Here is a 13,314-nt window from a genome sequence, read left to right on the forward strand (position 1 = left end):
GCAGGTTATTCTTGAGTGTAAGCCGAGCTGTGAATAAAAGCACCAGCAGTTGACCCCCAGCCAAGGTCACTTTGACGATGTGAAAATGAGTGTCTCAGCTGCACTACAGCCACACACACACACACACACAGATGCTCACACTTGGCTCTGCTCCCTACAGCGCCCCCTCCTCTCCCTCTCCCGTCTCCGTGAGCTGCTGTGTAATTGGATGTGTGGACGGTGGTCGTCGAGCTCGTTGTCTTGTTACACAGCGACAGACTGGAGATCTCAACAGTCCCACCACAGTGAGAGGAGGAAGTCACATGACCCCCCCCTAAAAAAAAAAACACTGAGCAAGCCAGGCCTGTGAGGGCAGGAATGTGGCAGTTTGGTGTCAGTGGTGAAGCAGCAGCTGATTCCCACTCACTGACACACACACACACGGAGCACTCTGAACAGGGGGGGTTGGGGGTGGTAGGTATGTCTCAACAGCCCTGCCGTTACCTTAGCCAGTGAATATTTATTTCGAACACAACTGCGCACACACACACACACATAAAACTCCTAAGACCCCAACTCGAGGGGAGCTTTAGACTCTTGGCATGGGACGGCACCTTAAAATCAGTGTAGAGGTGCATTTGGAAAGAACACATGCAGCTTGACTCAAGTAGACAAGAAATGTACTTCCAGCCCTCTCTTCCTCTCATACACACATCCTCAGACCTACCTGGTGCAACCCCCACTCCATCCCCACCCCCCCAGGCAAGACAGGCCCTTAGCAGGTGAGTGTGATTAGCATGCTGTGGTGGATCCCTGGCTGGTTGGCAGGTAGCGGTGCTTCCTTGTCTGGGCCATTGACGCCGTGGTGTGGGGCAGCCCCTCCATGTAGCTCTCTCTCCCTCTCTCTCTGTGTGGAGCGCTGTGCTGCGTTGTTCTCGCACCCCGGCGCTAGCATCAGCCCACCTCAGACGCCACATGAAAGAACTGGGCCGTGCCGAGCAGCCCAGCGCTCCTGGGAAATTCCAAACATGTCTCCTCATGCTGCTCCCTGACCCCAGTCACTGCACTAGTCTGTAGGTCGATTACGACAGCTTTCTACTATAGCACCTATATGATCTTCATCTAGCATTTTGATTGTATGCCAAGTTGGTAAAGTAGAACTGTACAAAAAGGACGCTGCAGGAGTGTCACACTAGATGAGAGAAGATCCAGTTAGATGGATGGCTGAAAGGGGTTCTTTTGAGTGGAGCAATCTCTGATTCTTCAGTCATGGACTGCCCCCTGGTGGGTGATGCCTTGTGTGCAACTCTTTAGGTCAGGGATGTCTCAAAGCGGCCCCAAACACCACTCTGACACCAAACACCACTCTGACACCCATGCAGTTGTGTTCCCCACCACATCTGAAGTCTGAACAATTAACATATAGTACCCTCCAGAATTATTGGCACCTTGGGTAAAGTAGACTAAAAACAGGTATAAAAAAATAATCTGTTGGTGATTTATTGTAATCTCACAATGAAAAAAAAAATAGGAAAAATCCATCCTTGAAGAGAAGCAAATTTATTTTGAGAAAAAGGAAAATCTCATAAAGAAATTAATATTTTTAACAAAAACACGTTGCTCATTGTTTTCATTGTGAGAGTACAATGAATCATCAGAAGATTATTTTTTATACCTGTTTTTAGTCAACTTTACCCAAGGTGCAAATAATTCTGGAGGGTACTGTATACAACAAAATACCTCAAATAGAATAGCAAGATCCAAGGAGTACAGTACTCTGTACCATTACTATTGAAAACTAAGACTCATAGTGTACATGCGTCAGAAAAAAGCATCACAGAATACAAAACTGATTTTTCCATTTAGCACACAAACCCCTCTGCTGGGCAAATTTAAATTTATTCAAATGCTTTATGTTATACATTAACTACATATATAAGACATTTATACCAAATTCATCCAAGTTTCCAGAAATACATCTCTTTATGACATTAAGAAACAGGTAATCAGAAAGGATAACAGAGCAGAAACACAAACCCATACAAAATGAAATCAAATAAAACAAATACAGGAAGATTAAAAACAATACAAAAATCAGAACCTTTGTTTTTTCAGGCCAGGCCTACTTTCAACAGGCTGTAGACATGGACATCATTCCCAAATTGGTCACCACGGCAGCATCAGAATTGTGCCGAACACAGCCGCACCCACCCCTATGGGCACAGGCATGGCCCTGGTGCCCTAGAGACCCTCCTCATCCTCATGCAGTACAACACCCAGAACCCCCCTTTAGCCAGACTGATGATTCACGTCAGTGAGGCCTTAGACTGCAGATTGTCAAAACCACCCCCCACTCCCTCTTTTCAAAGGGCTTCGCTCAGTAACATGTCAAAAGTGGAGAACAGAAACGCAACAGTAAACTTGTATGGCAAAGTAGGGAGAGTCAGAAGAACACGCTGCACGCTTGCAAGCAACAAATGGTAGTTTATAGGTTTGGGGTTTTCTCTGTCTTCCAGGTCAAGACACTGCTATCTGTAAATACCTGATTGCATACGTACAGGCTTTATTTTCTCTTTCTGATTTGTTATTGCTATTCCCCTTCACCTTGACCCCTGTTGCATGTTTACACATACACTTTTCTCAGAACCAACAATCCAAACTGCATGATCGGCCCTGGGTCTCTGTACTCTAAAGGCGATAATTAGGGTGCAATGCAAACAATATAGTCTAAAAAGTCATCTTTGGGCTCCTGGAAAAGAACTTCTCTGACAAAACCAACTCGGCTATGATAGCATGACATAGCAGCCAAGCAGTGGACTCCACCAACGTCACCAACAAAATAAAGCTGGCCCTGTTAAAGCTGGCAGCCAAAAACAAAACCAGCCGCACAAAGAAAGGGAAACCGCCTAAGAACGCTCCTTCATGGAGGGGGAATACAAATAAAACATATTGCACTTTACACATCAGGCTTGGGAGTCAAATCAACGTGTTGCAGGGAGCGGTGTGTCGTCCCTCACTGAATATTTCATTAGAAGGGTGTCCTGCTCGGCCTCGTTCACAGGAATCATAATCAATTTTACATGACTTATTCTTCCCTCGGCTTAGTCCGTGCCTGTGAAAGCTTACACTTTTCAGTCAGAGCAAAAATGTTTCTGCATGCAGCAGCTAACAGCTCGCTAGTCAGCACGGCGCTCTTGTTTGGACTCAAATGCAATAAAACGTTATCGCAGAAAATACAACGTGGAAAGTCTAACCCTCTGCATGATTGCAGCACGGCTGCCACTGGGTCTCAGAGTGCTATCCCAGTCAAGATGGCCTCAACTGATTCCCGGAGCTGGGCTCCAGAGAGGTGTGGACTACAGTTTGGTCTGACGGGGCACTGTCCCATTTCACAAGCTAGTCAGTCTGGGACAGACCCTGATCCTTCCCTGCACAACACAAGCTCATCGACATATAATCTCTAAAACATTAGGTTTCCAGACTTTTAGATCTACAAACCACAAATACAGCAGATCCCATGGCACTCCCACACACTTAAAATCCTCTTCTACTTAAGACTGTGCAGTGTCATAAATATCAACATTCAATACTGCTCATTTGATTTTCGCTTTGCCCCCTGTTAGACGAGTCTGCCATCTAATAATATCCTAATATATCCTGTACTGTATGTGTGTGAAGAAACTAGACAGCAAGGAAAGGAAACTGAGAGAGAAAAGGAACAGGGAGTCACACTCCGACACTACTGCTCTCACCGGCGTCACAAGCTTGTTTATGTTTACCTAACAGCGAGGGATCATTTAACACGCTTCATTGGCTTAGAATTCAAAGGACAGAATATGAGGCTATTTAGACTAGTGTAGGACTGGAATTCATCACCTTCTGTACTTAATCATATAAATCAGTGTGTGAACTACAGACAATATCTACAAACTGATTATCAGGAACTGGGTGCAGTCTACATGGGTGGGGACATGTTAGTAGGTGTTTAAACTGTTAAATGCAGAGTTCCTACTTTTTCATTCATAGCACTGACAGTTAGTGCCGCAACAGATCAGGCCAAAGGCATCAGTAACCACACATTGGATTATACAGAAAAAAATAGACATCAAGAGTATATGTCTTATAACGTCTTTTGAGACAAGTTCATAGTTCTTCTCTTGACCATCTTCTCGGTATGGAAATCTTGCACTAATTTTCCTTCTCTTCAAAGAAAAAGGGACTAACTACGGAGAAAAAGATTGGAGATCCAAGTGTTCAGAGAGTATTTTCACAGAGTTCTGCTAGCGCTCTTCAGTTTTGGTGACCCCGACCTGGCTCCCACTGACTGCTCCAGACCCCTCTCCCCCCTGTCCCTCCCCACCACCCCATAAATAGGTCTCTTCCATCCAGTGAACTTTGATGCAGCCACTTTTCAGATAGTGACAAAAACACTGGCTATATCACACATGTACAAAGTCTCCAGCCACTCGCCTGTTGTCCCATCCCACCAATCAGAGCCCCCCTTACTCCCACCCCACCCCACACCACCCAACCCCACTCCTCCTCTGGGTCCTCCCCTCTCCCAGCTCCTGTCGTGGGCTTATGAGGAGCTCTCGGAGGACTCGGCTGCTTTGGAGGGCGTCTCCTCAGACGGGGTCTCACTTGAGATGCCCGTGTCTCCGTTCTCAGCTCCGTCGTTCACCGACATCTTCTCCAGGGCGGCTGCATGAGCACAAGAGGAGAGTACTATGTTACTAAATGATACTAAAATAAAGGTAACCATCAGGTAGCAAACAGCAGTTGTTTCAATTCCCTTGTTAACAATGGCAAGTAAATGAAAGCATGGTTACTAGCTTGCAGTTCACACAGAAGCAGCTATATTGGCAGAATAATGGCTAGCTGCCCTTAATTATGTCGGTAACACTTTACTTGATGGGTGAGTTCATAACACATTCATAGCAGCTGTCATAAACTGCACATAAAGCATTCATGACTGTTTCATGAGACATGACACAACATTCATACCAAACCTTTCATGAATGTGGAAAACAGAACGATGACAATAGGACAGCGCTATGAGTCCCATGCGTTTCTCACCAGCGGAGCTAGTTGGCTAGTTCAAACTTTTGCCAACTTAATAAAAGCTTAACTCGTGTCACACTGTTCGCCAACAGCAACATTATCTTATTTGTTTTCAAGTAGCAGGGAATTCAAGCCAAACCGTTCCAAAACCGTTCCATCAATCATTATGTTAAGCCCGCCTAACAACTCTATACACGATTTGATTGGCCTGATAGAAGTTTAATTTTTCGAGCTCACAAGCCAACGGAGAGTTGCTAGACTAGCCACTAGGGTGCGTCTAGATTTCTAGGCCATGTGTTATGAACTCACCCGTCAAGTAAAGTGTTTCATAACCATTATGTCTCTGAAGGCCATTAGTGCTATGCATGAACAACATAGTATAAGCATGAAGAATTATCAGACAACGGTCATGAGACTTAGCTCTGTCACAGCAGAGATTGGACATACATTTCTAAATGCGACCCAAATCTTTCAGTGTCATGTGTAAGGCCCTAGCCCTGGGCTATATGTGGGGCATTACAGCAGTGGCTGGAGAGGTAGAGTAAAGCCTGTGTGGTGTGTTGGCCAGGCGGACACAGTGCCACATGCCTTGTAGGGAGGTGTTGGCGTCAGCAGTGACGTTGTTCCGGCTGCCGCCCGAGGCATCCTCCAGCTCCTCCAGGTATAGGCGGTAGCGATGGCCGCTCTCGTCCTCGTACTCCACGTTTTCATCGTCAGAGTCCACCTCAGGGGCCACGTACACCACCTCAAACTCAATCTCTCCCCTCTTAAGACACAACACAACACACACACACAACACACTTAGGTCATCCAGTGTTAGTCCCTTCATGAAGCAGCTTCAAACCGCCTTTTCTTTCCTCTGTTGCAGCACACTTGACCTCACTCAGAAACTACCTTGAGCTCCAACAAAACAGTGGCGGCGCTCCAGTTGCATTCTCTAAGTAGTGCCCCAGCACTGGCCTTGCTGTGTCCTTGATGACACCCAACCATATTCCTACTTCAGAATCTATTAGTGAGCTGTGACCTCTCTCTACTCACTGTCTGCCTGGATGTTCAAGTTCATTAAGAGCAGGGTCGCATGGGCTGCAGCACAGACGTAGGTGCAAATGGGTTGTACAGAGCATTTATGTCTGTTGAGGTGCGGCTGCTGGTGTGTGCATCTTTTTCTTTGACCATGAATAAGAATGAGAATGAAAGCCTGTCTTTGTATGTGCTGGGATGTATGGAAGTCTATTTGTGTGTGTATATGTGTGTGTGTGCGTATGTGCGTATGTGTATATGTGTGAATGTGTGTGTGTGTGTGTGTGTGTGTGTATGTGTGTATATGTGTGTGTGTGTGCGTATGTGTATATGTGTGAATGTGTGTGTGTGTGTATATGTGTGTGTGTGTATGCATGTGTATATGTGTGTGTGTGTGTGTGCGTGTATGTATATGTGTGTGTGTGTGCATGTGTGTGTATGTGTGCGTGTGTATGTGTGTATGTGTGCGTATATGTGTGTATGTGTGTGTGCGCATGTGTGTGTGTGTGTGTGTGTGTGTGTGTGTGTGTGCGTGTGTGTGCGTGTGTGTGCGTGTGTGTGCGTGTGCCAGACCTGCTGTGAGAGTATGGTGACGGCCTCCTTGTGTTTGGCGTCTCTCAGGTTGATGCTGTTGACGGCCAAGATGGCGTCGCCCACGTGCAGCCCCCCACAGCGCTCGGCCGGCTGGGCAGGGTGGATCTCGGAGATCAGGATGGGCACGCCATGCTCCTTGCCCCCCTGCACACAGAGCAGCAGGCCACAGGCACGTGAAGAGAAGGAGTGTGCCAGGAAGAGGGTCCGAGGGAGAGAGGACAAGGTCGTCCTGAGTCACCTCAGGCTGCTCTTACCGTGATGGAGATTCCGAGTCCCTCGTGATCTTCTTTAGTCAGGACAACTTTGCGAATGGGGCCCACACCTTGAGTCTTCTTGAGGCAGTCCGGGTCCTGAAACACACAGACACACCAGATCAGCATTTACCATAGGTACTCTTCATGAATGAATAGGTCTTTCTCCCTGGAAACACATCACAAGCAGAATCTTCATGAAGGCCACCTCATTACAGAATACAGATCCAAAGTTGTTTGCTTTTGGTCAATGTTTGGTGTGTGCCAGCTAACAACCTCAGCAATAAACATGTTAAAATAAACATGATGCCATAAACATGTGGCCATGAGAGCTACAAAACATGTTGTGGTCAGTCCTCCATAGCTTACATGGCCTACGGGAGAGGCTAAGGGCTTCTTTGAGTCGTTGCGGCCCCTGCACGCCCGGATGACCGTCTTGTGGCGGTGCAGGTGAATCTCAGCCTCCAGCTGGTTCCACAGTTTGTCGTGCGCCGGCCCCTTCATGTCGCGGCCCAGCAGCTGGATCTGCTGCACTCTGCACACACACCACCACACACACACACACACACACACACACGCAAGACACATGAATACCACGACAACATCACCTTGTCTAGCACGGCCTCTAGCCAGACCAGCATGTCCCCTTCCAACACTCAGCAGTGAATATGTTACTATGTGTCTAGCAAAGAAGCCAAAGGGAATGTTCCAGACAACACTGGATGCAGTGAGTGAGGGTTAGCTGGCAGGGTGTCTCGGCCGAAACCTGACTCTGGCTCACCTCCCCGCCAGCTCCTTGTCCAGGTACTTGGCAGCCAGGCGCGCCCCGTACACCTCTGCCTGCAGTACCGCGATGTGCCTGCGGAGGGAGTCGTTCTCCTTCTTGTGCATCTTCACCTCGGCCTCCAGCTTGGCCTCCTTCATCTTCTCCTTCTTGTTAGCCTCCAGCTCCTTCTCCTGTCAGGCGTGTAGCAGAGCACGCGCACACGCGCACACACACACACACACACACACACACCACACACACACACACAGGGAAGTGGAGGAGTTAATGGTTAATGTGTGCAGAGAGATGGGACCCTGCCTGTGGAGCCTGTGGAGCCTGTGGAGCCTGTGGAGCCGGGGGGGAGGGGTAGAGGGCCTGTATGGCCCGGGGGGGCTGGTGGTGGCGAGTGCTGCGTTCCATTTGTCTTGTAAGTGGTAACTGGGAATGAAGTCACATCTGAGTAAAAACAACAGGTGAATGCCTTCCAGTTGTTAAGCCGCAAGAACAAAATGCTCCTGTTTTGCAGTTGTTACCAGATATAGCAAAACCAGTTTGTAACGAAGTATTGCACAGTATTTTATATAAAAAATGTTGTAACAACATAGCGACAGATAGAGGTTGGACATTAATTAAATTAGACACATCGGTGCACCCATCTTGGAATTTCAAACTCAGGGTACTCAGGTTTAAATTTGGGTCTGACGAGTAGGACTACAACATCAGGGGGCATTCCATTTGCAACTCGAAAAACAACCTACTAGGACAAATGGAATGCACCATAGGGTGGTGGATGATGGCCAGCTAATACTAGCAGAGATTACCATGGTGGGGGGCAGCTTTCCCTACAATCTCACACATTGGCACACAGGAAGAAAATCTCTCTCTCCCACACAACATAAGCAGTTGTAGAGGTCACACACACACACACAACGACAACAACGACGACGACGTACACGCACATATATACACACACACACACACACACACATCAGGTAAGTGTGGCATTTGAATTAGGTTTGTTAAAAAATAATGTCATCAGAAACCCTCTCAAGAGTCTGAAGCGAAAGAAGTTAATGTAAACACAAATGTTAAAAACCAGTCACCGGTTAAGTGGTTTAATTGTTATTTGCCCCAATGAGCTTCAAATTCAGATGCATGCACTTATGCCACAGTGACCTGGAGTGTGAAGGCCGTTGAGGATTTAGTCTACTGATGGAACACGTATCTCTAACAGACCACTGCGTCTAGACATGGACACTCAGAACTCCAAACCCAGCATGCTCTCATTCACTGTAGTAACAGCAGAGTGCCAACGGGGCTCTGGTGCTAACCGCGCCCAACAGCTGATCTCTGCACCGCATTTACACCTTCCCTCAGCCATTTACAGGTGCTCAGTGGTCAGCGTCTGCAACCTAAGCATCCGAATGAAGTCCGCCTTCATGCTGAGACCTTCATTACTATATGTTACTGTGATGACAAAGACGTGGGGCAGGTGAGGTCAGAGGTCAGCGGACAGCGACGACGGGACACGGACAACACAACCACATGGGACACATCACATGCTGCACTTACCATCTGCTCCACCGCAGGGACGGGCTTTAAAACAAGAGAGGAGTTGAGATGTTAGTACGGCAGGGATACATTCACAGCTCGGACATGTGGAGTAGCCTGCCGTGCGTACAGCACTGACCGCACTCTACCACACTTGGGTGGGATTTAGAATCTAGCTTCACTAGCCACTAATGAGATCAATGGCGAGAAAGACTGAGAAAGTGTACAGGACAGGGGGGTTGAGGAGTAGCTAAGTCCAGAAGTGAAGGAAGAGAGGAGAGGAAACCAAACCAGTGCCCACCATGCGGTCCTTGATGGAGTCCGAGTCGACGGCCTGGCCAGCCTTGGCGCTGAGCTGGAGCTGCAGGGCATGCAGCTGCAGCAGCTGGTCGTGCACCTCCCTCTCCACCAATGACTTCTCCCCCTGGACGTCTGCCAGCTCGGACTTCAGGTCCACCAGCTGGGCCTGTGGGGACAACACCGCAACCACAGCCATGGGGTCAACATCACAGGATCACAAAGGGAACACTTTTTCCTTTTTTTTTTAATGATATGCATTTGAAACACCACTTTAGTGGAAAGGAATATCGCAATCGAAGCTTGCTCTACTTGCTGTTGTTCTTGGAGAGGCGTTCTCTGAATTTGAGATCCTCTGCAGAACATTCCCTTGTGCCAAAACCGTTTGTGTTACAATGCTCCGTGCACTACACTACGCCCAGGCCTTGGACAACGCTTTGAGAGCTGGGGTGACACGACGAGCGGGATCTCACGCTGCATTCTCTGACAGGCCTCTGACTTATTAATGAGGCCCTACTCCGGAAACTTGGCTAAGCTCGCTGAGGCAGGATGGCACGGAACAACAGTGTGATCTAATGGGGGATATTTCAGAAGCTAAGACTACAGCTGTTGCTGCTATGAAAAACACAGGAACATCTGGGGCAGCTCATAAACCTGAACCACTAACTGCCTGTTTTTCAGATTATTTGCTAAATCTTTTGAAAGTGTGATTACAATGAGAATATATTGTCAACCATAGCAACTCCAAATCTCTACATAAATAAGACCAGACCTACAGTACATGACTTCCTAACTGCCCTCCTTTCTTAATGGAAAATGTCTTCCACCAAACATGCACCAAACATTTCAGCCTATAGCCTAGGTCAGATTCACTTGTTCAACCAGGAGAGCGACATTCCATGAGGATTCCACACAAAATGGTGAGGCACCTCTTTTGCATTAAAGGCACCTCTTGCATTTGAGGCACCTCTTTTGCATTAAAGCCTACTGTATACATCTACATCTCTATTCATAATTCTATTCAATATCTACATGATTAGCCTTCTAGAAATGTAATCGCCAGCATATCTTCAAACAGGAAGCCGTTTTGCAAGGGAAGGGCCTAGAAGCACTTACAGTGCAGAACTGGGAGGATGTCAGATGGGCCATCATTGCTCCCATGACCAGCGCCCTACTGATTTCAGGAAATGTCTAGCTTTGACTGCAGTCTGCCTGGGCTTAAAAGCTAACTCTTGTCACTGGACTAAAATCTACCCTACTGCTTACAAGTAAATCCATCATATCCAGATGGCAGAAGGTGTCTTTTTATTGTTTTTCCTTCTACAGTTGAGTTTGTGCCCATGAGCAATTTCATTTTTTTTTTTTTAATCTGAGACATTATATCAACCTTGTGCCTGGAAGTGGCAGGCCCAGCGAGCTAAACAGATTAACAGTGGAGAAATAATGGCACCTTTCAGGTTAACATCCACACTCACATAAAGTACTTCTTAAAAAGCCTTTTTAAACACCACAGGGAGAGCAGATTAGTGCACCATGCGCTTCTGGGAGACCAGACATGGGACGACAGCTGAGGTGCCAACTGTCCAAACCTGCAGTGGCGATGGAGTGGGTGGGGTGATTAAAGGGCAGCTGATGTGGAGTCCCTGCATATTTTACATTTGAGTAGTATTTTCAAAAGCTTTTAGGAGGATTCTAGATTATTAGCTCAACTAATAGTTATTTAATCATTTGTAAACATCTAACCATCTCTAGCTATCTCCACACTGCATATTAATGCACTCGTCAGCCTGGATGAAGAGGTCCCACTAAACTACATAAGATGGTATGTGTGTTTTCCAGTTCCACAGGAAACAGTCAGTGGCAGTTGTTTCCCATCTATCAGACATCATTAACATCAGGCAAGCAGACTTGTTCTAAATGTTTGTCCTTTGCTGCTGATCAAAGCTAGTCTCTGCTTTGAAAACTATGCTTAACTGCCTTCATTACTTGGTTCTTTGAATAGAGAAACGTACAATCTAATAATTAAATTAGCCGTCACAGCTATTTTGTCAGAAACAAAACAACAACACTATACTATATACTGTAGCACAATAATTCTCGTTTTCATTCACCAGCTATTGCGTGGTGATGCCACGTCCTGACCCAGCATCCTTCCCGTCTCAGATGACCAGATCATCACATAGAGCACTTTTACAGCCTACATACCATGGTCACAGCCTTACCAACACCAGACCTATCAGTGCCGATTCTCATTAGGCCCCTCACTCAACCAAGTTATCTACCCTAAATCCAAACGAAATTGTTCCCAAATGCCGGGCTAGTATGCTTCACTGACCAAATCCCGAACCAACATGGTGTTCTGGTTAATTGCCCTTAAAGATGCAGGCATGGCACATATGACACATTTTGCTGCTTGAGTAGATGAAACGGCAATCCCACTGAGCACAATAATATTAATATATTTCAGCGTGTAAAAAAACAAACAAACTCTGATCTAAACTAATTAAGCTTAGAGTTTATGGGCTCACATAACGTAAAGCATTTCTACACTGGCAGGTCACACCACTTGAACAGCCTGATCAACTGGGCTATGAAGTTACGCAGCAACCGGATCAGTTATTCTAACATTATCAACCCTCTTTTTCCATGGTAAATTAGTGCAAAAAACAAAACAAAACAATAACATGTTTACCAAATATTTACTGACAGCAAACTATTGGTAATGCTAATGGTAAGAAAGATGCAGATTGCAACATTACTTACGACCACAATTGTTGAGAAATGTTACATTAGTAACCAATATTCCACAATTTTAAACATAATGTTACTACAAATTACACCAACCTCAACTTTGTGATTAAGTTGGAAAATTGTTTGTGCTTTATGGCATAGCTGAGCAAAACAGGAGCTCAGACTTGTCATCTTCTGGCGGCCCTCGTACGTAATATCTGCTTGATCGGGGTCGATTTCTCCCAACAGTAAGTCAATATCCACAAATGCTTTATCAAACTCTTTTTCGAGCACCTCCAACCACCTAAACATTGACATCCCTGAACCAGGACCGGCCAAAGCCGATGACTGCGTAGCAGGCGAAGCAGACATTTCAGGAGTGACCGAGCTTAGCTTACTAGCTAACTTAGCTAACTAACGTTAATGTGGCTAAAAACGCTAGCAGCTTCGTCCGCTTGACGAAGAAAGACAGCGCCTTGGTTTTCAATGTTAGGCTTTAGATTATCTTATTTTTGTGAGTCGTCCGACGTTGCTTAATAGTGACAACAAAACTAAATGTAATCGACGCAGAGGTTCTTGTAGACACCTATTTACACCTCTCATCCGACCAGGAAATCCAAAACCGGAGTGATATTTATTTCAAAATCGACTGCTACAGTCTGCCACACAGTTGTGGTTGTGCCACCCTCTTTAAGGAATAATAGTCGACTGTGGAGTTAGGATTAAATCAGGCAAATTTGCTTCAAAAGCAGCAAAGGTGAAATGATCAGATTATATGCATAACCTACTGTAAATTATGCAACAAAAAGTGTAATAGTGGCGATTCATTTAAAAGTATATATTTTCCCAAATCCCCAAATCTGCTGTTGATCAGTTGATTTGATCATTATAGGCCTACTCCTAAGTCTATTTGGCTGTTTGTTTTTATTAAGTGAATTTGACCAATTCGTCTGTTCTTACTGGAAATGACACAGGCACATGTGAAAAGACTGCTTATCAACGAGAAAAAAAATCTGTTGCTTTATATTGTTTAGTTATTTATTTCAAAAATAGAATGGAAAAGTT

The 13,314-nt window shown here is 46.0% G+C and overlaps 1 protein-coding gene across 2 annotated transcripts; it reads right to left on the reverse strand.

Moving 5' to 3' along the window:
• Window positions 1–4,512: 4,512 nt before the first annotated feature.
• gopc (golgi-associated PDZ and coiled-coil motif containing) lies at window positions 4,513–12,890 on the reverse strand. Of its 2 annotated transcripts, XM_048250641.1 has the most exons (9): window positions 12,364–12,890; window positions 9,524–9,688; window positions 9,244–9,267; window positions 7,687–7,862; window positions 7,275–7,440; window positions 6,909–7,004; window positions 6,634–6,798; window positions 5,629–5,806; window positions 4,513–4,680 (listed from the first exon to the last, which is right to left on the reverse strand). In XM_048250641.1, exons 1-9 carry the CDS (start codon window positions 12,619–12,621, stop codon window positions 4,559–4,561), a joined length of 1,350 nt encoding a protein of 449 aa, XP_048106598.1. In that variant the 5' UTR covers window positions 12,622–12,890; the 3' UTR covers window positions 4,513–4,558. The 2 variants fall into 2 exon arrangements, with proteins under 2 accessions (XP_048106598.1, XP_048106600.1); XM_048250643.1 differs by lacking the exon at window positions 9,244–9,267.
• Window positions 12,891–13,314: the final 424 nt, after the last annotated feature.

The sequence above is a fragment of the Alosa alosa genome, chromosome 8, assembly GCF_017589495.1.
Source record: "Alosa alosa isolate M-15738 ecotype Scorff River chromosome 8, AALO_Geno_1.1, whole genome shotgun sequence".
Lineage (NCBI taxonomy): Eukaryota > Metazoa > Chordata > Actinopteri > Clupeiformes > Clupeidae > Alosa > Alosa alosa.